At 47.6% G+C, this 25,230-nt stretch overlaps 1 protein-coding gene across 3 annotated transcripts in view; it reads right to left on the bottom strand.

Moving 5' to 3' along the window:
• CCBE1 (collagen and calcium binding EGF domains 1) overlaps positions 1-25,230 on the bottom strand; it is a 226,646-nt gene that overhangs the window by 7,620 nt on the left and 193,796 nt on the right. For all 3 annotated transcript variants that reach the window (XM_072821850.1, XM_072821858.1, XM_072821868.1), the window contains 4 exons: positions 21,411-21,545; positions 19,050-19,202; positions 9,550-9,653; positions 3,624-3,744 (listed from right to left, as the gene is read on the bottom strand). In XM_072821850.1, the coding sequence (XP_072677951.1) occupies positions 3,624-3,744; positions 9,550-9,653; positions 19,050-19,202; positions 21,411-21,545 (513 nt within the window). The remainder of the gene's footprint in view (positions 1-3,623; positions 3,745-9,549; positions 9,654-19,049; positions 19,203-21,410; positions 21,546-25,230) is intronic.

Below are 25,230 nucleotides of genomic sequence, written 5' to 3'. Positions count from 1 at the left end.
AACATGGTGCAAGGGGCCTCTTTTCTCCACAATTCCCACCAACACTTATTCTCTTCTTTTCTTTTTTTTTTTTTTTAATATTTTTATTTATTTATTCATGATCGACAGAGAGGGAGGGAGAGAGAGAGAGAGGCAGAGACACAGGCAGAGGGAGAAGCAGGCTCCATGCACCGGAGCCCGACGTGGGATTCGATCCCGGGTCTCCAGGATCGCGCCCTGGGCCAAAGGCAGGCGCTAAACCGCTGCACCACCCAGGGATCCCCTCTCTTCTTTTCTTGATAGTGGCTGTCCTAATGGATGCAGAGTGATACCTTATAGCTAGGTTTGCATTGCTCTATGAGGAGTGATGTTGAGCATCTTTTCATGTGCTTCTTGGCCATTTGTATATCATCTTCAGAGAAATGTCTATTCAAGTCCTTTGTCTAATTTTATTTTGAGTTGATTTTTTTTATTGCTGAGTTGTAGTGTTTTTTTCTCCTATTCTGGATATTAACTCCTTATCAGATAAATGACTTGCAAATATTTTTCCCCCTTCCAGGGACTGCCTTTCACTCTGCTGATTGTACCCTTGGATGTACAGTTTTTAAGTCTGATGTAGTCCCCTTTGTCTATTTTTACTTTTGTCATCTGTGTGTTGATGTCATACCTAAGAAATCTTTGCCAAATCCAGCATCATGAAGCTTTTCTCCTATGTTTTCTTCTAGGAATTCTATAGTCTCAGATCTTACATTTAGATCTTTAATCCATTTTAATTTTTGTATATGGTGTGAGAGAAGGGTCCAACTTCATTCTTTTGCATATGTAACGACATGAGTTTTGACCTGTTTTCAACTGTCAACTTCGTGAGGGCATGGGCCACGTCCTAATCGTCTGCACACTCGCAGAATCCCAGATACATACATGCTCTTCAGAAAATGTTACACATCAAGTGAGCACACTGAAGACAGTGGGCTGATTGCTGTGCTAGAATTATTTGCCAGCGATGCCTATTTCAAATGCATACAGTAATACTATCTAGCTCCTACTAGTGACAGAACAGAGTAATTTTCAGGCGTCAGAAAACAGAAAAGTCCAATCAAGGAAACAAATATTTCTGATTTTTCATATTTGGGGAAATCTTTTATAGCTCACAGAAAAATTAAACCAAAGTTAAAGACAGTCAATGTTCTAATGAAAACATGTTTTACATCCTTACTCTCAACGCTGGTTCCAGGCACATCCTGAAAGAGTTTACCTGGGAAAGGGGATCAGATTCCTCCTATAATTAAATCCTTCCCCTCCAGTAGCACAAGGACAGGCCAGAGAGAACATTTTGTCTTAATTTACACAATCAATGAACTTCAGGATCATTGTATGTCAAGTGTCCTTAGAATGTGGGGTTTTGATATGCAAATCGAATCAGCTTATCCATAACAGTAGGCGCCAGGGAGCAGCAGCCACCTTGTCACCAGCAAAGCTAAAGGATTCCAACCCAGTGTAGTTTTCAGTGTTGGCACACCAGTCTTGGAATAAGCCCTGGGACTGGACTTTGGTTATGGATAAATCTAGTTATCTCTCTAGCTGCCCAAAAAAATCTCAATGGAGGACATGATAAACTGATGCTGGAATTTAGGAGAGAGAAAGAAAGGATTGGAAGACAAAGTAAGGGCACAGTCTGTTGCCAAAGTTAGTCCTCTTATTTTCTGCTCCATCAAGGACCCTGGACAGCTCAAACTATGTTAGAAACCAGATGGCAGAATTGGAAAGGAAAGCTAGCAAGTCATTCATTAAGAAGAAAGACAGCCAATGGTACCCTTGTTTCTACTTCATTTGTCCCTGTTGGGAGAGATTTGTAGACTGGCCTGCAGATGAACTTAATCCAGGGAAGCAGAGCAAGAACATACTCTTAGAAAAGGGTGGGGAACTCTGTGTTGGGAATCAATTTGTAAGGAGATCTACATCTATTTAGAAGCAGCAAGAGGCTGCCTGTGGGAGGCATCTGGAGAAAACTCCACCAAGGCCCAGGAAACGAACAAGAGGATCAACTAAGGTCCTGGACCAGTTCTTGTTCCCTGTATAGACTGAGACCCAGGGCACCTATGTTTGGTAGAAACCAGGAGATTAAGATATAAGTGAAAAAGAAAACAAATAACTAGTCTGGAAAGAATTTAGAGACTTTGTTCTTGTTGAACTTCCAACCTAAAATCCGCCCATATTCTTCCTGCTTGAACAAACCCTACCACTCTTCCAAGTCACATCAAACCCCAGTCCTGGGATCACTGTCGGCCAGTGGTCTCTCCCTTCTGTAAGCTCTCACAGCAGGAAGCACCTGTGTACTTACTTAGGGGCATACAGATACCGTCTTATTCTATTGGCTTTTACTCTTTGTGTCTTCTCTTTCTCATTAGAAGGCGAGGGGGATCCCTGGGTAGCTCCGTGGTTTAGCACCGCCTTTGGCCCAGGGCGTGATCCTGGAGTCCTGGGATCAAGTCCCACATCGGGCTCCCTGCACGGAGCCTGCTTCTCCCTCTGCCTGTGTCTCTGCCTCTTTCTCTGTCTCTGTGTCTCTCATGAATAAATAAAGAAATCTTTTAAAAAATTTTAGAAGGTGTCATTCAGAACACCTAGTACACCACTTAGCAATGATAATCAGGGATAAGATACTCCATGTTCTAGAATCATCTGCTCACACTAATATCATTTCCTTTACTGATGTGGATAAGAGTCCGTTGATCAATCTATGGAGAGGGACTCATAATAAAATAGAAAATATCATGTAACTATTTTTTAAAGTTCTCATTGTGTATTTCCTGATGGAACAATAGGACATTTGGGATTTTCTTCAAGGGATGAGGGTGAAATCTCTAAAATAATATGTTGAATACAAAAAGCCAGACAAAAAGAAAACCTATGATGAGATTCCATTGCTCTGAAGTTCTAGAACAGATAAAAGTAGTTAGAAAGCAGGTCAGTGGTTCTCTACAGTTAGAAGCAGAGAAGTACATTGCAAAGGGGCACAGGGAACTTTCTGGGGTAATGCAACTATTCTATATCTTGATGTAGATATATGGCAGTGGTTAGAATGGGCTTGATATAGGATGTATATATTCGTCAGAACTTGTTGAAATGTGATTTAAAGGGGGTACGTTTCACTATATTTAATTGTATCTCAATAACGCTGACTTAACAAAGAAAAATATATAAAGAAATACAGATGTGAGTGTGTTCACAAATAATAGGGGAAGGAGGAAATAAGATTGAGGAATAAGCAGAAACAAGGCTGGCCATAAGTGGTTACAGCTGGCTGACGTGCCCTGGGGGTTCCTCACCCAGTTCTATTTTTGTATGTTACCATTAAAAATAAGTCTTCATTTTGTTTCTCAGTAACTTAAAATGTTAAAAATCTTACCCATGCCCAGGACAATGACCTCCTTCTTCCAGATTTCTCCTGGTTATGAGGGCTTTTTAGGCTTGGGGACCCAATTCCCCCAGGCTTCTCATAACATAGGTGTGGGAGCCCCCTGGATTCCTGTGGCTGCCCTCACCCACGGAGGCTGAATTTGGTCCAGCCCACGCTCATGTGAGCTCCCGGCAGGCTTTGGCTGGTGGCTCTGTCACCATCCTCTGCCCTCCTCCCCACTCACCAGGAGGGCCTTGGCCACCAGGCAGCCCAGGGGGTCCTGGAAGGTAGGCGTTTGAGGCCAGCACCTTGTTGCCAGTGATGTACTTGCCTAGGTCGGCAGCACTGTTGGGGAGCAGGGCAATCTGTAAAGAGAAAGGGATCCACGGTCAGGAAGGGATGACTCCAGTGCCAGGGAGATTTGTTCGCATCTGTGTGTCTGCAGAGCCTGCAAATTCTTTTTGTGGTCACTTCCCCTCCATCTGAGCCTGTTAGAACTCAAAGGAGCTGTAGAAATCCCCTTCCAAATCCAGAGGCCTTCCAGTGAAAATCACTTGTATGAGATCACTTGGCTGGTTAGTGGACAAACCTGGATAGCCTCCAGATAGCCCAGACATCATCATTATTCATTATTACCATAATGGATAGGTTCTGTTTGTTTAAGACTTTCAATGTGTTAATTACTTTATTTAGTACTTACCCTGTGCCAGGCCCTGTGCTTGGTTCTAAGGTGACAATGGTGCTCAACACATGGTCCTTGCTCTTAGACGCCCCTCAGCCTTGGGAGCCAGGACCAAGAATTTGGCTTATGGTTCATCTAGACACTCAGCTGTTGGGGATCCAGTAGCAAACAGTGACCGTCATGGAAAAATATGTCCGCAATGACAGTCCTACCTTCAAAAGGTGGAGGCTAACTTCCACCCTCTGAGTGTGAGCTGTACTTAGAGACTCACCTCCAGTAACTAGAAAATGATGGAAGTGATGGTGTGTAACTTCTGTGATGAGGGCATAAAAGGCACCATGGCTTCCTCTTCACTTTCCCTCCTGGGTTGCAGGTAGCTCACTCTAGGGGAAGCTGGAGGCGCCACCCAGACAAATAACCTTCACATTCCTTGAGGTCAGGGACGCTGTGTGAATCTTATGGGTGAGCTGAATATTATGAATCTCTACTTCCTCACCAATAAAAGGGAACATCACCAGCCACCTTTACAGTTGTGGAGATTTAATGGGAAACCATAGATATGGTTTGTGTTACGGTGTGTAACCACCATAGTGAGGGTTACACACCATCACTTCCATCATTTTCTAGTTACTGGAGGTGAGTCTACGTACAGCTCACACTCAGAGACTGGAAGTTAGCCTCCACCTTTTGAAGGTAGGACTGTCATTGCGGACATATTTTTCCATGACGGTCACTGTTTGCTACTGGATCCTGTAGGTTAGGTGCCCAGGACAGGACCTGGGACATACTAAGTGGCTCAATAAATGGTAGTTGCAGTCTCTTTCTTTCAAGAAGCTAATTTGAAAAGTGCCAAGTCAGGTGGGGAAAGGCACATTTCTGAGGGGCACAGCTACCCCCTCCAGAAGACTTAGGCTGGATCCTGGAGTTCAGTAAAAACCAAGTCTCTCTGAGATTTTTTGGAACATGTTCTACTTGTCCCCACATCCTCTTGGAGGGGGCCCTGCTTGGAAACCCTGTATCCACAGAGCAACAGAGGCCAGGAGAAGGCACATGGCAAAGCTCATCCCTAGCCTTAGAATGCTCTGATGCCAGACAGCCATCTTTGGATCTGAGAGATCAAGCCTGGAAGATGAGACCTGCATGTTCAGCTCTCTTTACTCCCTTAGAAAAGCTGTCAGGTGATCCAGTAAATGTCAACCTCTGTTTCCTGGATGACTTAATGCTGGGTAATTACAACCTGGCTCCCTTCAGTTCCTCTACACATCAGCAGGATGAGTGGAAAGTAAAGGTCCTACTGTTTTGGAGGCAGGTCGCCATGGTCCCTGTCTTGACTTGCTGCATAAAATACAGCAGAGGATGGGCTTGGGGGATGCAGGTATTTGTGAAGGTCATAGTAATATAGGAAGGGTCTACATTTCTCCTAGATTCCAACTGATAGAATCATGAATATTATTATCTTTTTTTTTTTTTAAGATTTATTCATGAGAGACACAGAGTGAGAGCGACAGGCAGAGACACAGGCAGAGGAGAAGCAGGCTCCATGCAGGGAGCCCGACGTGGGACTTGATCCCTGGTCTCCAGGATCACACCCTGGGCTGCAGGCGGCGCCAAACTGCTGCGCCACTGGGGCTGCCTGAATATCATTATCTTTATATATGAGCTTTCCTAATAAAGTATCTACCTCATAGAGTTGTTGGTACAAATCAGGTAGATGCTGCCTGTAAAGCACTTTGTACGGACATATAATTAATGTTATTTAGGGGCACCTGGGTGGCTCAGTCAGTTAAGCCTCCGACTCTTGGTTTGGGCTCAGGTCATGATCTCAGGGTTGAGAGATTGAGCTCCACATCAGGCTCTGCACTCAGGGGGAGTCTGCTTAAGATTCTCTTTGTCTGCCCATGCCCCCATGCTCTGCTTGAAATCCTCTCCCTCTGCCCCTCCCCCATGTTCACTGGTGTGCTCTCTCAAATCTTTAAAAAAAATGTTATTTGGTAAACATTCAAAGCTCTAAGTATCGAATACTGTTTTAAGTCCTTTATAAATGTTAGTTCATTTGATCTTCATGAAAACAGAAAAAGTATTGTCATCCCCTTTCAATAGGAGGGAGGCACAGAGACATTAAGTCGCTTCCCTAGGGGCATACATCCAACTTGTAGTGGGGCTAGGATTTAAACTTAGCCTATATGGTTCTGGAATCTGTGCTCCTAACCACTACACCAAGTTGCCTTTCAATATTACCAGTGATCCTCAGCAAAGCATCTACAGTCACTTTAGAATGGACTAGTCTTCCCAACATCCTGAGAAGGCCCCTTTTGCAGAGCAACTAGAGCAAGGTAGCAGGGGAAATCACAAACGATCGTGAAGCCATTTATGTGCCTGGTACTAAAGGCAGTGCTAGAATGTGCAAACACAGACATCGGGCTGCAAATGCACGCACTCCTCTGAAATTGCACTGACCTCTAACTTCAGAGGCTCTCTCTGTCCCCTTCCACGTGGCAGCTGGCACTGACTCACACTACTGGCTTGATTATCCAGATAAGACAGTTGATGAAGGCAGGACTTGATTCCTCAGTCTGTCAACCTCCCTTATCTCCCAGTCCATCATAAGGCATAGTAGTGCTCAACAAACCCTGAGTCATCATTCATATTCTGCAGCAGTGCCCATCTCAAATCAAATAGTCCATGCAGCAGGAACATGAGGAGCTTTCAGAAAACTGGCTCCTTGTCTCAGACTTTCCCTCAGTGCTGACAAGCCTGGCATGCTATCTAGAGTTAAATATTTTACCTATTCCCAAATCTCTCTGTTTTTTTTTTTTTTTTTTTTTTTTTAGCCAAGTCAGTACCCCCCTCCCCCCCACCAATCCCCTAAATCAAAGAAGAAATTATGGAGCTGGAAGCTCTGGGGTCTGCATACAATTTTAAAAAACTTTTTATTGGGAGATAAAAGCACAGAACCCGGAAACCCCACAAATGTACATCCTAGCAAATGAGGATAAGGCAAGTACCTTTTTAACGAAACTGAAGTAAAAAAATGGAACTTAGCCGTTCACCAGAAGTCACCCTTCATGTGCTCTGACCCAATCATAGTCTCATCCTTCCCCCCAAAAATAACCACTATCCTGATTTTAATCACTTCCTATATTTTAAAGATAATTTAGAAATAACCCGACTATGCATGCCTACACACTATGGTTTAGTCTTGTTCTTTTACAAAAATGATAGATCTCTTAATCTGCAAGTTGCTGTTCCTCTTCTTTCCTTTCCTTACAATTTACCCACCAAAGAACTCAGGTCACTTACCCTGTAGAGTTCCCCCGCTGTTGGGGTTTTGGGGACTATACTCAGGGCAATTCAGCATGTTTGCATACTCTTTTCTACTGTGGGGTTGGCTAGGGCCCAGGACACTCAGTACCTACTTCTTGGCCAAAGTTTATTTGGATAGATCTCCTATATTCTTTCTGGAAGAACAGATGGCATCTGTAATAATGACATGAAGTTAAAATCTAATGGACAATTCTGCTACCTGGCAGGAGCAGAAGTCCAGCCTTCTCTTAGGCAGTGACTTTACTTCTCTGAGGACCTCTGTGTCTTTCTTACAGGGTCATGGTAGTAATGAAATGAGATCCTAAATATAAGACTGCTTCATAAACTACAGAATACAACACATTCTAACAGGTGCCTTTAAAAACGAGTTGCTCTTCATAATGTTCTCTGAATGCCAGCATTTGCTCAGCCTTGCCACAATGCATTTGTAGGATTCAGTACGAGGTGGACCATTTCCAGTCCAACCAACCACATGAGAGTTACTGCACACGAGCTTCTGGAGTATTAAGTATGTGAGAGTTAACCTCATGAGAGCTATTAAAGTGCTGAGTGCATGAGAGTTACTGCACCAGTCACTGGAGTATTAAGAAGTACTTGCAACTGGATTGTATGTAGCTCTACAGCAAGGTCTTTAAAGGTGACGAGTATTATGATACAAACAAAATTTTCAACTCTTTCAATATTTCTTTCACAGAATGTAGATTCAGAATCTACATTCTGTGAAAGCCAGGGAGGCTAAGGGAAAGCCAGATACTGATTTAATAGCTGCATTTCTGAACAACTTGTGAGGTTTAGTAGCACTATTTTAATGATCATCCAGGATGGAAAAAGCTTCCGTATAGCTCCTGGATTTTTAACTCTCCAAGAGAGGAAGCAGAGAGTAGTTTTAGGTCTTGAGATATTGAGCAACTGCCTCCCCTAAACCTTAATCCTCTGGCCTATGAAATGCAAACTTACTTCTTCCATGAACCCTTTTTGGATTTGCTCAGTAAATGTGAGTATCAATGCAACTTTAACCTGAGGACGTGTGTGGGACGTGTTTATCTCTGTGTTCACGCTGCTACACTTACAAAGTGTTCCATCCGTTCCCCTTTTTGGATCACAGACTTCTTAGGATCGTGATTACAGGATACATCTATAGATCTTTGCCAACAACACATGAAAGACCAGCGAGGCCATTCTCCGCCAATCCATCTGCTTGTTTTGCCTGGTAGCTGTGGTTCTCATTAAGGGCTGCTTGAATGTTTGTTGAACATGGAAAAGCAATATTGTCCTGTGCTTACCCTTTGGCCTTTAGAATAACAAAGTCAAGCAGACAATATATCCTCTTTGATGTGCAAAGAGCCTCGGGTAGAAGCAGTTAAGCAAACAAAGCAGTACGTTTATGTTTTATCAGCATAAGAACAATTTCTGAATTGCTGACAAACTGCCAAATTGACTGAACTCAGGTATAGTAAGTACCATCGATCTAGGCCCAGGATAGTTTCAAGAAACCAGGTCGCTAGATCCATCACGGGGCCATTACTCACAGCACAACAATGTTACTAGAAATCTGATATTCTCTGAGGCATGTGTGGGAGCCTTTTATAAAGTGGGTCAGTCAGTCCTCATTCTTGTAGACACGAGGTACCCAAAAGGCTGCTTTCCAATGTGAAAAATCAAGCTGCTACAGAAGTTTATCATCAGCTTATGGAAGTTTATAGGCAGGACGTCCTCTATTGGAAAACATGCTCAAAATGTTAGATGAGACAGCATTGTGTAAGTCTGCCCCAGGACCCTGTGTCTGGCCATTCATTTCACCAAAAGTTGCAATAGTCCTAGCTCCTCCTCCCTATGGCTTCACCATGCGCCCCTTGCCTCACATCCTGTTTTAATAGGTTTTATTTTTATTTATTTATTTATTTTTTAAATAGGTTTTAATTAGGTAATCTCCATCCCTTTCCTGCCTTGGTCATCTTGTTGCCCTTTAGATGGCAGCTCTGCGGGTGGGTGGGCAAAGTGAAGTCCAGGGCCAAACCTCAAACCTAGCTGGCCCCACCCTCAGTGAAGGCTCGAGGACACTGTGGGCGACAACTCACTTTCTTATTGTTTCTAAGCATCCTTCCTCTTCGTCTCTGTCAACCCCTCCTTTTATGTGACTGTCTCTGACAGAGGCCGCACGTACCTTCTGCTTCAGCTGCAGCACCGTCTGCTTCATCTGGTGAAACTCCTTGCAGGTGGCACAGCAGGTTCCAGCTTCCACCGCATTCTCAGACTTCTCCTCGTGCCCTGCGGGGGGCCAGGGGGGGGTGGCTCAAGGTTTGGGAGGCTGGAGGACAGCCCCAGAAAGAGCATCGCAGAGGGCAGTCCGCCGAGGAAGAGGGGGGCACGCAAGGAGAGAGGCAGGTGATTCTACAGTTCTCAGGTCACTGACCCCGCACCCGGGTCAGGGGAGCGACACAGGCACCCCATCCCGGCTCCGGATTCAGCTGTTTCCACTCAGGGACCCCAGTGTCTTCCTCTTTCATATGTGAACATGTGAACCGTGGCCCTTTCATCAGGGTTTTTCAGGAGGTGGGATCTACCAACCTGACCTGATTTATAGTCCCATCCTAGGGCCAGTGTTCGCCTACTGTAAATTTTCCCCCGAGCTCAGGCATGGGACTCTGGTGCAGGGCTCACCAAGCTGGTCTCTGACAGCTCTGATAATCCAGTTGTTTAAATTGAGCACAGCCAGGCCAGGTGGGGCCCCAGATCAGGACTGAGCACTGACCCCTCCAGGGAGGTGTGAAGTCAGGAGGGGAAGTGTTCCAGGTACTCTGCACATACCTGCCTGGGGTAAAGGGGGACAGGCACCAGGAGAGGCAGTCTGGCTGTCCACTGTGAGGGCTCCCAATGCTGCCTTGTACAGCAATGGAAACTCCAAGAGCTTTTTTTGTGAGATCACATCTTGCTAAAGAAAGAATGGGTGAGCTTAATGGTAATGTGGCCAAAAATTCACACAACTCTCAGCTTACTGGCATGGAAATGGGCTGCATGAGCCTGTGTGCTGGAGAGATGGGCCCTAGAGCTCCGCTTGCTGAGATGAGCAGGTGCAGACCACCGGGCTGTGTGTGAAAGAGGTCAGTGGTGTGAGAGGGAGGATGTGCGAAGGTTTTGTTGAGGTTGGGAAGGACTGTCTGACACCCAGGGAAGTATAAGCACGCCGAGCCCAGAAAGCCTTTGGGGTTGGGCTGGGTGTGTGGATAACCACCCTGGCTGTCTGGAATGGAGCTGGGGACATCTGAGCAATGTCCCTCTAGGCCACTTCTTGTCCTTCTTGGCTCATGTGTTTTTCTTATTCCCCCTTTTCCGGGAAGCTCTTTTTGTCTCCATTCATGGAAATCTATCAGCTATCAAGACCCAGTTCAGACGTTCCACAAAGCCTGTCCTCTCTCTACAGAGATACCGCAGTCCTGACATCAGGCGACAGTTACCATGTGTCCAAATGGCGGGTGTTCTAAACTTCCCTGGGGAGTGCTATGCAATATCTGGGAAATAGAGTGTCATAGGTTGAACCGTTTCCCTGCCAAAGTTCGTATGTTGAAGCCCCAATCCCCAGGACCTCAGGATGTGACCTTATTCAGAAATAGGGTCATTGCTGATGTAATGAGTTAAGATGAAGTCCTACTCCTATGGTGGGCCCATAATCAACGTGACTGGTATTCCTACAAAGAGGAGAGACATCAGGACGTTGATGTGCACCCAGGGAAGATGCCACACGAAGATGAAGGCAGAGATCAAGTAACGCAGCAGGAGTCAAGGGATGCCAAGGATTGCTGGCAACCCCGGCAGAAGCCAGGAGAGGGCATGGGGCAGATTCTCCTGCACAGCCCTCAGAAGGAACCAACCCTACCAACACCTGATCTCAGACTCGTAGCCCCCAGAATGGACATGATACACTTCCGTCCTTTAAGCACCTAGCTGGTGGCAGTCTATGGCAGGCCTAGCAAACTGACGGGTGCGCTGGACATCAGGACAGCCCCATGCTCACATGAGCCTTCCCCACGCAGCCTGGCTAACTGCCGCTCCAATGGGGCCCATCTTCTGCTTGATGATCTATGTGGTGACTGGTGTTTCTGCTCTTCGGGAGGTGAGGGGGCCTGGGGGCAACTTGGCAACAGAAATTTCTGGCTGTTCACCTACAGCACAGATGCAGAGCTCACCTGCCACACCCCATCCCTGCACCTCACGGGAGGCTTGAGGCTTGGAGCACACACGTTGGGAACATCTCTCTCAAGCCAGCAGGCACAAGGGTGTGAAGCAGTGCTCCATCTCGAAGTTACTAGAAGCAAGAGGGTTGACCTATAGCTTAGATTTTGAGTGATTAGGAAAGGCACCTAGATCCACGGACAGTGGCAGTCTCTTTTTAAATCTATTTGTACTCGATGTAACAGGGCCACCTCATTAATCCCCACTTCCTAGGCTAATGGTCCTACCAGTGGCTTCCCCATCTACATGTTCTATTGCTACACTTGCAGAGTGATGTTGGCTCAGTGCAGCTGTGTAATATCGGGTTGAATTAGGAGGCTAGGGAAGGAATTGCTTGGAGGTGGTAAAGTGGAGTGGTTAAGAGCATGGTCTCCTGAGGGCTATTATCCTGGCTACACAGCCCAGAACTTTCACTGACTAGCTCAGGAATCTTGGGCAAGTTATCCGACTTTGATAAGCCCCGATCTCCTCAACCTTAATACTGGAAGAATAATTCCTACTGCACAGGGCTATTGTGTTGATGAAATGAGATAATGCCTGTGAAAGAGTTGGCATGCCACCTGCTAGTCCTATACATGGGACACGGTGCCTGGCACAGTCTTCAACCCACCAAGCCCCTTGCAGTCCTTTTGGCTGATAACCCCAGGATCCTTAAAGGAGAGTATTAACAGGAACAGAATGAGGTAAAACTGACATGTGGCAACTTTCTGAAAATCATCTCACATGCAAGTTGACTGATGTGGGTTTAGGATTGAAGTTTCCTGAATCTGAGTCCAACACCTTTTCCACAAATCAGGCAATTTCCTCTTGGCTCTTTATCCCTGCTTAATGTGCCAATTCATAGTCCTACTTGCCTACAGAGCTTGGACTCACGTGACTCACGTGAGGAGGACTAGAGTTATTTAGATCACTCTCGAACATAACAGAGTGACACAAGGGCATTTCTGTGCAAGAGCCCACTTGGTGGTGATGAAGCCTTAGCAACTCTGGGTGTGCTGACGGCAGAGAAGGGTGGACCCCTGTGTAAACGGAGGACCCTGGCTCCAGGTTTATTACATTTGTTAGTGCTGAAGGACAGCTGGAGGACATTTGTCCATTCCAGACCATCGGCTGGTTGATTTCTACAATCCCATCCTGTAACCCACCTCTCTCGTCCATCCCATCTTCTCATCCACTTCTCTGGCTTACCTACTTGTCTGTTCATCCACCTACTACTCATCTATCCCTCCCCTTCTCCCTCTTATCCACCCACGGAGCATCTGCTATTTGCCAGGCCATGTGAGGCATCGAGAATGCAAAATAGATGAGGACACCTATTTAACATTTTGTGATTGATCTTTGTAAGGAACCAGCCTTGTTGGCAGAGCCAGGCCATTGTGAACAAGTGTTAGAAGCCCGTCTTTCCCTTTCTGCTTTTGTACACTTGAATTTTCCAAGTGTATGTGTGATGGAGGCAACTTGATATTTTCACAATAAGAATAAACCTATCGGGTTCTAGACTCTACTTCGCTGAGATCATGGACTGTTAGAACTGATGTGTTTTTGGTTCAATCTCCTCTACAGACAGGTGACTTGCTCCAGGTCTTCCGGAGTGCTGAGTACATAGGCTGGGCGCTTGCAGGTTCTGTATCTGGCATCGTGGAGGTGCAATAAGCCTGCTTTTGGGAATTCTGTTTGGGACACCTGAGCACTCTCTGGCAGGCAGGCTCTGGGGATGTGGCTCTCAAGTGTCTTTGCCAGACCAGCAGCAGCACAATCACCACATGGGCATCTGTTCTCGAAAACCTGAAATCCTGGGAGCGGGGCCTAGTGCACAAGTTCCAGCAAAACCCTCCAAGGGACCCTGAAGTACATGTATGCTCAGCCATCACTGCTCTGGAGAATAAGCTCCGTGGAAGGACTTTTGTCTGAAAATGCCTGGTGGGTTCTCTGCCCCTTTGTGTAGTTACCAGAACACAGACATCAAGGTTAACTCCATCCAGTCCATAGACATGGAGCAAAGTAGCAAGGCGCAGAGGCTCTGGTGGAGTCAGGTGATCAGAATTTAAATCCCGATGCTGCCACTTAGTACCCTTTAGGTTGGAAGCCACAGCTTCTGGGCATGTTTCTCAAGCAATAAAATGACAAAGGCATTTATCACCTGGGTAACTGCCATAGCAGCAATGAAATAAGACCTGAAAGTTCCTAGAACAGAGCCCAGTACATGGCAAGTGCTCCGTAAATGTAATTATTGTGGGTATTAAGTTCCCTACAAAATAACAGATGTGGGGTAGGGCTCTTTACATCATCCTTTGGAAAGAGCTCTCAGATGGTTGGAAGATAAGCTGCGTGTATAGGCCTGGAACATGCAATCTGTTCTGAATTGGGGCTCGTCTATCCCGCAATTTGTCTATAGTAATGTCAAGTGTGGAGCTAAGAGAATCCTGTGTACGCTATGTGAATTCATTTAGAAATCTGGGGAGACATCTGATTTTGCATGGTTTCAGTGCTCTCAATTCATGCTGTAGTCACCGGGCATCTCGAACTGTGTCCGTGCCCCTGTGAGGGATTGCTCAACGTTCTGCTCCAACCAGTTCAGGTTTCAAAGGTGCATTATTATTGATTAGCCACATGGGGGCATAGAGCTCTAATTTTTACTCCCGTCGAGCAGGCTATCCGTCAAAAGCCTTAGAAATAAAGTTCCTTAGATACTGTGTTAGTAATAGTTCAATAAACTCAAGGATGTTCTCAACATATTTCATACGGGCAACGTCACAAATGAACAAAGCAGGTTTGTTTTTAAAAGCTGGGTGCGGAGGTCTGTGCCCTGGCAGCAGTTCTCAATGCTGGTGGCACATTATAACCTCTTGGTGGTGGTGGCTGGCAGGGGTGGGTGTTAAAAAAAAATCCCACTATGTTGCACCCCAACTCATCTGGGGTGTGTAGCCAGGGAACAGTATCAGCACTTAAAGCTCCCCAGGTTGAGAACCACTGATCTATGGATTAGTGGCACTTGAAAGTTACATGAAACACCTGGCCATCCCTGACACTGTACTAAGGGACGCTGGGGGTCATGGTCACTCTATCAGAAAGTAAACAAAAGTTGAAAAATAGAGCAGTAAGTTAATTACTACGGAGCCAACATGTCCTTAATTTGTCTCCCCATCTGTGCTACACAGACTCCCTGGAGTGCCTAAACTGGCTCCAGCTACATATTTTCAAAGAAAGAAAGTGACTGAGCATGCCATTCCTGCCTAGTAGCCAGACAGCTTGTGTCACCATGCCTGTGTGTACATGGCAACCTTTCAACTGTCGGGGGCACTTTCGAGGCCAGGCCCCTCTGCTCTCCACACGCTTTTCTAATGGCGAGCTGAGGTTGTGTTTGATCTTAAATTCCTCTGACTATAATGTCACAGACGTTGGACAATAAAAGTTTTTTTGTTTTTTGTTTTTTTAAAAAAAAAAGAGGGGGAAAGGTTTTAGATCACATGTGTTTGTATTCAATAATCATTATCTCTTCATCAAAAAATAAATAACCATGATGAAATATTAGGTATTAATGAGTCCTAAACAGATGAAGCTGCTCAGCTGGCTGTGATGTTCTAGGTGCTTGGCTCGTCCGGCCCCTCACTTTTCCTGTTGCTGAGCTGAGTACCTGGATGTTAATTATTCATCTTTTAGATATTGTAAGGAAAGTTCTCGGCTTAGGTCTTGAAGCCTTGGCACTCACTGGGACAGAGGACAAAGAAATGAGGACCACACTAGGGCTCACAGGGCTGGCCGGGCTTATGTGACTCATGCTATATCCCATCACATTGTGGAAGAGATGTGCGAGGACAGGGGGACCTTCAGAGCTCATCCAGCCCAACGTTCTTGCTCTTCCTACAGAGCAGGAAGCTGGGGCCTGGAACCTGCTCTCAATTCAGTGCTCCAACCAGTGACAACCAGAGGTTAATACTGAAGCTGCTCTGGCTGCCAGCTCTCCTGACCTCCAAGCCAAGGAACTTTCCACGGCATTGCAGTTGTCAAAGAAACACGTCCAGGGCACTTGCTTTTTGTTGCCAGCACCATCAAAGCCAGCCCCCCACCTTCTCAGTGGCCCATTGCTTGAGTTATGATTCTAACATTCAGGGCATATGACTTTCCTGTCCTTGCTCATAATTTTAATTATGGGTCTGGATTCCTCCTCTCCTAGCCTCCTGATGTCCTTGGTTACTGGAGTTGGAATGTTTTTCTTAGTAAAATACTAAAAACAAATGCTAGACCTATGTGCATGTGTGGTGACTTCAATAGGCACTGGTAACTGAAAAATACTGAGAAATTCTGTTTCTAATGCTGGTGTTGGCGGCAGGGAGTGTGATTCAACAGACAGTGCTGTTTTAGCTTTTTTTTTTTTTTTTTAAACTATTCGTAGCTGTTATACTGGATGGAGGATGGAGAGAGGAGAAAAGGGATTTTGCAGTCTAGGCTCATCTGTAAATGAGTTTTGTGTGACAATACAGCTCAAGGGTATAACCACTAATCAAACAGAAAGACACCTCCCATTGAAGTCACTCTAAAACAGGGACAAATGGTCTCTGAGTATGGCAGGATGGAGGAGTCCTGCCCTCTTTTTGTGCATCAGATCCTCTGCAATCTGCAGAAATGGCTTCCCTCTGGACTTTCGGCTGCTTCACCTGGTGATAAAGATGTCTTTGCCTGAAAGCCAAGCCCCTGACCTACCAAGTCCAACCCCAGGGCTTCAGGCCTTTGATGTTAATAAGTTAGAATTTTCCAAATTATATTTTTCAGGACACTATTGTCTGTGAGATGTTTATAGGCCTTTCTTAATAATCTGGGGGAAATTCAGGCTTGATCAAAATTAACATTTTTGACGAAGACAATCTCTTTGAGCGTCTCATAGCACTTGGCCCACGAAGCCTTAAGTGGGCGCAGAACGTGTTCTTCCCCAAACGTTTGAATGCAGATGCTTCTAACGAAAGAAGGGCTTATTAGCAGCTCACGAGACCCCAAAGCTAAGTCGAATGCAATGTGGGGACATGCTGTAATAAATGATGGAGATAAAAACAGGTCATCTTTAAGTGAAAGGAATATGAGAGAAGGTGCGAAAAAAAGTTGCATATCGACATACCTTATAAGTTACAACTGCTTCAGTTTTTCCCGGAATTCTCAGCCCTGAAAGTCTAACTGATCCTCACTTAAAATTCTTGATCTCTCAAATTTGGTGTCTCAGACTACAACTTTGTGTGTTATACCCAAAATGTTTAAATAGTCCCAATTCATTTCTCAGGGAAGGAAGCAGAGGACTATGGCTGGAGGACCGACTAGCACAATAGACGGCTACGTTTAAAGACTCCGGGAGGACTTCTTGCATCCGGCTCTGTTGCTGGGCCTCCATCTGGGTCTACACTGCCAAAGCACAGGGCAGGAGGTGAGGCCCACCAGGCCCACCTTGTCCTGGGGCTCTGGCAAGAGCCCTCCCTAGGGTACCACACAGGGAGGCCATCTGGGACCATAGAACAGGTGCACTTCAGTGTAAAACTCTTACACTGTCTCTGGAAGGTCCATCCAGCTTCTCTGGTTCTGCTAGTTAGAGGCCAGGTCTCCGGGCAGACCACCCCACCCCACCAGGTGGGAACCACTCATGGGTGAGGCCGGGTCCTGTTATTTGGAGATCCCTCCTCTCTAACCCCACCGTGACAGTTACGTAGGAAGTGTTTGTTGTGGTTTCTGATGGTTAAGGTCTACGTTGGGTTGCTCAGCGCTGCCCCTCACGCCCCAGTAAATAGGGTTCGTCTGAAAAGAAATGTAAGGCAAAGAGACCAGGGAGGTGCCAGGCCAAGTTGCCCGCACAGCCCCTGTGCTTCCTGGCTCAGAGCATAGCTGGAAATCCAATTCCAAAATCAAAACTTAGAAAACTGCTTAGGTGTTGCTAATTTTCAAGTTGGCCCACGAATTAATGTCAGCGGCTATAAGGCCGCCCCTCATTTGTCAAAGGATTATCTCCCTCTCAACAAAGGAGACGATCAAATGGGTAAGTTGCACGCCCTGCCCCTCCTCCACCATGGGACAAAAATGAACTGGTTTTAATTTTGAATTAAAAAACCAAAAAGGGCCTGCAAATATTTTTCCTCAATCAACCCTTCTGCCAAAAAGACTGTTCATCCCTGCTTTAGGCACCTCTGGGCACGCAGGCCCTGCATGCTTTAGACTTGAAGAAGTGTCACCAAGCCCTCTGATTCATTCACATTATTCCAGATTGCCCCATCCTGGGCTGGCTCCAGACGCATTTTGCATCTACTTCTAATATGGTGGCTTCCTCATGACTCAACCCGCTTGTTCTCAGAATTTTGCTTTGTAGATTTTCCATGCGAGGCAGCTGTCGCGCAGCTGTTCACTGTCCTCAGCTGATGGCAAATTTCAGGCTACACCCAAGAACCATCTCCCGGGGGCTCAGACCCTTTGGCCTTCCCATCCCCCTTCCTTCGTGGTCCATGTGATCTGCCCGGGGCGCCCTGCCCCTCCTGGGTCAGACACGGCCCAAGGCCCAGCCAGCCTCTCCCGACGACAGCATCCCGCCACCTCCCCTGCCGAGGGAAGTGGGGAAGAGCTGTGCCCCGAGCAAGCACGGGAAGATGGGAGCAGCCTCCCAGCCTGTGAGTGTCGGATACAGGAGCACGAGGGCTCCTTCCTCCAGACTTAAAGGCGTAACCCAACATCGGAGCTGATCACATCCCTGAGTGACAGACACATCAGCTCAATCGGGGTGACGCCGTGCAGATCAGCTGCTCAAACTCTGCGAAGGCCAGCTTTTAACACTGTTGCACTTCACTGTGGACCGTATTTGCAAAACACAGTAAAAACCAATTAGGAAAATAAGGCAAAACACAAGCATTGATCGTTAGATTTAGACAAAATGTCTATGAAATGGGTATAGAAATGGCTAAAGACCCAACTTGTGTTTTCATCCAATCATGAACCGAGGAACGCATGGTTCTAGGCAGGCATGAGGCTTGGGCTGTACGTTAAGCGGCATTGATATACATGGTTACGTGATGCAGAAATGTTTCCTATCGCTCGCCTGTTCTCTGAGAACACAGGGGTTCTGGGCTCTTCTCTGGTCACCTGAGTTTGGTCTCAGCACGCAGCTAAGCTCTACTGCCTTCTGCATGAGCACACCACCTCCACTGGGTGGAGAGCTTCCCGATACACACCAGCTCGCAGTCCTCACTGCTAACAGGCTTTGCTCCACTGGGGCTTGACCTGATGTGCCCTACCCCCCCTCCTACCCAGATCCCACCTGCCAATATTCATGCAAGTGCCCCTTCCTGCCTGCCGCTCCCTTTCTTTTGCCGATTTTCAAGCTGGCCCACGGATTAATGTCAGTGGCTAAACGCCCTGGTGGGCTCCCAGGGGCTTCCTATCTATGGGGGTAACACTGTCTGCCCTACTCACCGGTGTCATTGGGGTATTTGTCTCCCCTGGTGCACGTTCTCCCATCGTCCTCCTGGATGTAACCCTCCCGGCATTCACAGCGGTAGCTGCCCACGGTGTTGATGCACATGTGTGCACACAGCGTCTCGTTGCTGGTGGCACACTCGTCGATATCTGGGTTTGGACCAAAGGCAGAGAATACTCTGTTTCAGAGACCTCTCTTCCAACACGACAGGTGGCATTAGGTGTGGCCATCCCGTGGATGCTTGCCCAGGGCACTTTGCCAGCCTCGATCAGAGGAGGCTGGACTAGAGCAGGACATTAGACACAGGAGCCAGCATGACAGGGAGGCCTCGGGCAGTGTCCCCATGGTGGCAAGCTGATCAGTGACGGGGTTTCTGGTTGTGGCTTTGCCACCACCAAGTCGTGTGGCTTGGGGCAGGTGTTACTAGCCTTCGAAATTCCCATCTACAAAACATGATGATAACACTGGCCCTAAATACTAGGCTGGGCTCCTCGGAAGAGGCAATGAGACGATTGAGGGCAACACTCTTTGAAGAGCAAGCATCAGAGCCAGGCTTTTCTGCAAGGACCCCTGGGGCCCGAGGGTCTCCCCCACCTCCACCCCTTTATGGCTCTTGGTTCTGAGCAGCAGGATGGTGATCCAAGGTCAGTTAGGACTGGCTCCTTCCCAGTTAAGAGATGTAATGAAACCTGGGAAAAGCCACTTCTGGGGGAAAAAAACCATAGTCCCAATGGGTCTAATGGAGAGTTTTCCCAGGAAATTTTGGTGTCATCAGTGATCCAGATGGACTGCTGGGCAGCTGTGGCAATGAGCCATGACACCATCCATCACGGGACCCGTCAGAGTCCACAGACACCGTGCACATCACAGACTTGCCCGCTTACCGAGTGGGGTGGAAGCAAAACTGTTTCCCACCAGGGGAGGGAGCGAGGCCCCAATCTGTTTCCTGCTCCCTGGTTGAAGACATCAGGTGGCAGTGGGGGAGGAGGGGGCGCATGACACTCAGTCCTGACCGTGCCCACGTGGCAGATGCACAGAACTCAGCCCTGCACGTCTTGCAGTGCCGCTCTCTGCGCCCGGGATCCCCCGACCCCCCCATGGCAGCCCCCATGTGCGGCCAGCTGCACGTACCCCGGCAGCAGGTACTATGTCATCTGCGGACTACGTGGCACAGCTGGATTCACCTCTGCAATTCCTCAGGCTGAACACTTTTCTTCGCGTGCCTCTGCCCTAAACCTAAGTGTGAAGCTGCCTCTCTGTCCGGAGGAGGGAGGAGGAGGGTGAAAGGAGAGAAATAGATGGAATTCTTGGCAGAATGCCAGTCTTGTGGATCCCCAGGTGGGAGGCAGGGAGTACCGAAGCTCGAAGCTCCGCAAACTGAAAGGAGAAGCCCTGTGCCTGGAACCTCAGGGGATCAGAACGTGCGTCGCGCTCTCTGTAGGAGGCACACTGGGCCCCGCGGCAGGCACTTCGTGGTCTCGATCCTCTTCTCTGGGGGGTGGGGTGCTACCACAGGAGCCACTGGGGGAGAGGCTAGGAGGCTAAGGCCTAGAGCTTCTCTTCCACAGTGCTCTCTGGAGCCCCAGCTGGGGCAGAGAAGGGGGGCGCACATCACCACTCGCTTATTCTCCACTTGGGACCACCTGGCTCCTCGGTTCATCCTCCAGCTGGTCCTCAAACTTGACCCTGCACGGGAGTCACTAGAGACAATTGTATAAAAGCAGATTTCTGGATCCGCCCTCAGGCTCTGGAGGCCAGGCCAGGCATCTTTTTTTAAACGCAAGAACTGCAGACGTTTCCGAGGCAGGTTAGCCACAGACTGACCACGCTTGGAAACGTGTGGCTCCAGGGGACAGTTACCATCACCCTCGCAGGGGGCTGGGGGCAAGGGACCGTGCTAGGCTCGCCCAGCTGTGGTCCAGGTGGCCGGCTGCAGCTCCTTCTGACCCACTTCCAATCTGCCTGCCACACGGCCCCTCCCTCGTTCCCAGCCTCCCCGCCTGGTCTTCGGGAACATGTGGGTTCCTGGCTCTCTGTGTTTTTACGTTCCTGCCCGCTTATATTCTGTTTGACATTGTTCTCGTTTTCACTTGCTAATGTTCCCTTTCTCCTGCCCTCATATATCACTGCCTATTAGGATCCGACTGGGACCAGCTCCCTGAAGAATGCCTTGGCCACGGCTTGTTGGATCAGTCACAGCGAAAGGCAGTGACAGCCAGCACGACGCTGAGTATCTGGACCTAAGGTGAGAACCGAAGGTCAAAGCAGCTCCGGGGAGCTGGTCCACAGTGATGGGGACTATCCAACAAAGGACAGAATCCCAGGAGCTGGGAAATCGGCCCACGATGCCAACACACCCAGGCAGTAGGGCTTCTCGCGCCTCCGGTGTCGCTCCCGATCGTAGCGGTACCCGGGGTAGCAGGTACACAGCACTCGGCCGAAGTTATCTGTGCACTGCTGTTCACAGGGTGCCTCGGCACACACGTCGTAATCTGAAAAAGACAAGCGTGAGCTCACGTCGGCCACAGTCCCTCAGCAGCCCGGGCGGTGACCCTGGGCCTGGGCCAGACCTGATTGGGCTGCAGCCTGCTGGGGAACTGCACGTTTGGATGGGCGCTAACTCTTGAAAGTCCCACGATGGGGAACTTGGTGCTCGGCCTGGCCGTGGTTGAAGGCAGACGTCACTTGTGATGCTTCCCCAGGTCACCTCCTCATCTCCTGGGGTCCGCCACTCATCTAGAAAACCAAGATGCTCTAGATGGCCAGGCCATGCAGCAGTAACTGGGGGCCTGTCTGGTCTTTTTCACCAGCTGTGGTCCAGACAGGGAATTTCTTCCAGATGAGCACTGAAGAACAGCTGGCCCTGGTGGGGGGCGTGGGCACCATAACGTGGGAGCGAGGGCTGAAGTCACGCAGGCTAGGAGGAGCATGAGGGAGGCTTTGGAACGCGTGTGAGTGATGCAGGGTTGGTGCCTTTGTGCCCTGCAGGGGTGTGTGTGTGCATGCCGGGGCTCGGTCCTGTTCTCAGGAGGAGCTGGGAACAGCTGGAGAGCTCTAGAAGCCCTATTACTTGAAAAGAATTAGAGCCTGTCCTCCTCCCAGTCCTTACAAACTGATCTTTAATGAGCCTCTGAAGGGATGTGGCTCTGAGTCAGGAGCTCAGGCTGCACCTTTACCTCCACACTAGATCCAGCATCTGCATCACTGGGCTATCTTCCCCGGGCGCTGACAGATGAATGATCCTCAGATGCGGAGTCAGCCTGGCTCTGTTCCGCCGCACAGGACGGTGGAGTGCACGGGCCCATCAGCCTCTAGTGCAGGCGGGGTCAGCGTGGCGAGGGTCACGCCATTCTCATGATGACCCAGAGAGCTGCCCGTGCTCCATCCCTTGCCCTATAACTGTGATGCCAGGCCTGCTTTTCCTGTGGGTGTTCTTGGTCAAACCTGGTTTCCTTAATTCAGTATCCCCTCTAGGCAGCCAATGTTTCCTGCTCTATACGTTTCTTTCTCTTGCTCCCATGCTCTGCCTTTTTTGCAGAATGCCTACTCTGTCCCAGGCCCCCGGCCAGGAGGCATGCAGCATTATGATGAAGAGTATGGGTTCTGCACCCAACACTCCCAAGACTGTGACTATCTGTGTGACTTCGAGTCCTTTAAGCCTCATCCTCTCACCTATAAACTAGGGGTGACAGTAATCCTGACCTTATGGTGCTTTTATGAAGGTTAGCTTGGATGATGCACTAAGCGCAGTGCCAGACACACAGTAAAAGCTTAACCTGCTCTTCTGCTTCCTTTATGAGTAGCTCTTATGAGTGTTTGGGTATCTGGCAAGGGCTGTGTCCCCTGGAGTAACTGGCACTACTCTCTTCCGACAGTTTATGCTCAATTAATAACTGTTGAACTAGAACAAATCAGATTATTCTATCACCTAGCCAATCAAAATAATACAGCAGGGCTTGGCAAAATATATCTGGTTGGCAACCACTACTCAGCTCTGCTGTGGCAGAGCAAAAGCAGCCTAGGTAATACACAAGTGCATGAGTGTGGTCGTGTTTCAATAAAGCTTTATTTACAAAGATAGGCAGTGGGTCAGATTTGGCCATAGGTTGTTGACTTCTACCTTAGGGCAACAATTGAGGCAACAACATTCTTCTAAATTGCAGCTTCTACTCAGCATATTTGTTTAAAAATTCTAGTCTCTTCACTACCTGTGATGACTAGTTTTATGTGTCAATGTGACCAGATCACCATACAGAGATACTGGGTTGAGCATATTCTAAATGTTTCCATGGAGATCTCTCTCTCTCTCTTTTTTTTTTTTTTAGATAGGATCAACATTTAATTCAGTAGAGTCTGAATAAAGCAGATTGCCCTCGAAAATGTTGGTGGGCCCTTTCAATCAGTTGAAGGCCTTAATAGAAAAAAGACTTCCCCAAGGAAGAGGGAATTTTGGGGGTAGACGGCCTTCTGACTCAAATTGTGACTTTCTTCTGGGTCTCCAGCCTTACCTAGGGACTTCTGATTTGCCAGCCTCCACAATCTTGTCAAGTAATTCCTTTAAATAAACCTCCCTCTGTTTCTCTGAGCAATCCTAACTAATACACTATCTTTTCTGAAATTTTAGTTTTATACTTTGCATTCCTGGTAATGGAAATCTTTATGATTAAAGAGATATTAAGAACCTCTCCCCCTTTATTCCCACAGATTAAAACACTTAAGTGTTCTAGTGACACCAACACAGCAGAGAGTTACGGCAAGGCTACATTGATCACAGGTGTCACAGACTCACTTGAGGGTGAAGGGAGACTACTTTCAGGCTCTGATGTTTGAAACACGACCTCATATTTAAAGAAACTCTAAGTATGTGGTACCCATGTAATGTGTTTTTATTTAGGTTGGGCAAGGTCTTTAGCTGGGATCTTACACTGACTGGCCCAAACTTAGTTTTCTTAGTATCTGCCAAATTGAAATATAAAGGACACAGCTGCGGGTGGAGAAAAGCTGGCTTATAAAAAAAAATGCAATTATTTTTACCTTTGTGGGGTCTTTTTTTTCCCTCACCAAGTTCTAACCAACAGAATTGACTGGTGGTGAGAAATTCAGTCTCGGAGAGGCCCAAGGCCACATAAACCATCATATGTAAAGTGATTTCCTAACCAACCTTCCTAAAGCAGCTCTCTCAGGGGTCCCAGCAGTGGTTTGGTGAACTCTTCCACCATTTCACTGAAGACAGCAATACACAGGGAGGATTCATTTATTTCCAGCTGAGACAAAGAAACTGCCCTCTAGGAGATAAAGCAACATGAGCTGGCTTGGCCGGGAGCCTGGTCGTCCACAGAGACCTGGCTTCTTGGGTGACAGAAACCTATTTCTCATTACCCAGCCTTCTCTCCCCAGCCCCAGGCAAACTAATCTCACACTCTCCAAATAGTTCACATTTTCTGGATCGGCACTGGGAACCCTTTGCAGCTCTTTTCCTCCTGCTTGTCCAGGTTCTGGGCAGCCTTCCTTGATCAGTTAGGTCCTCCTCTTTCCTGAGACTGCCTCTGACTGCTCTGGTCCTCTGTGCTATGTGCCTGTTCCAGACACTGCTTCCCTGAATGCCTCCGCCACACATGTTGTGGTTATCATCAAAAACAAGAGCAGGAACCACCATTCATCTAGTGCCTAGTAAGAGCCAGTTTCTGTTCCAAGTACTTCACATGTGGTAATATTCTTAAAACCACCATGAGTCAAGTACTAATACCTTCCCACAAAAACTGAGATAGGTGCGTGTTACAGACTTAATCCTGGTGTCCTCTTGAAATTTGTATGTTGAAATCCTAACCTCCAAGGTGACGGTATTAGGAGATGGGGCCTTTGGGAGGTACATAGGTCATGAGGGTAGAGCCTTCATGAATGGACCTGGTGCATTTATAAAAGAAACCCCAGAGAGCTCCCTTGCCCTTCTGCCCCATAAGGACATAGCAAGAAGATGGCTATCTATGAACCAGGAAGCTCTCACCAGACATAGGGTTTTCCAGGGTCTTGGTCTTAGACTTAAGCCTCCAGAATTACATAAGAAATATATGTTTGTTGTTTACCAGATTATGGAACTTTTGTTACAGCAGCCAGAATGGACTAAGGCAATATGGAAAATGTAATTAAAATTCAGGTCAGATTCCATGCTGTTTATAC

Source organism: Canis lupus, chromosome 1 (assembly GCF_048164855.1).
Source record: "Canis lupus baileyi chromosome 1, mCanLup2.hap1, whole genome shotgun sequence".
Taxonomy (NCBI): Eukaryota; Metazoa; Chordata; class Mammalia; order Carnivora; family Canidae; genus Canis; species Canis lupus.
Note: the sequence above shows the minus strand (reverse complement) of the source record. Positions and strands in the feature narration are given on the sequence as shown.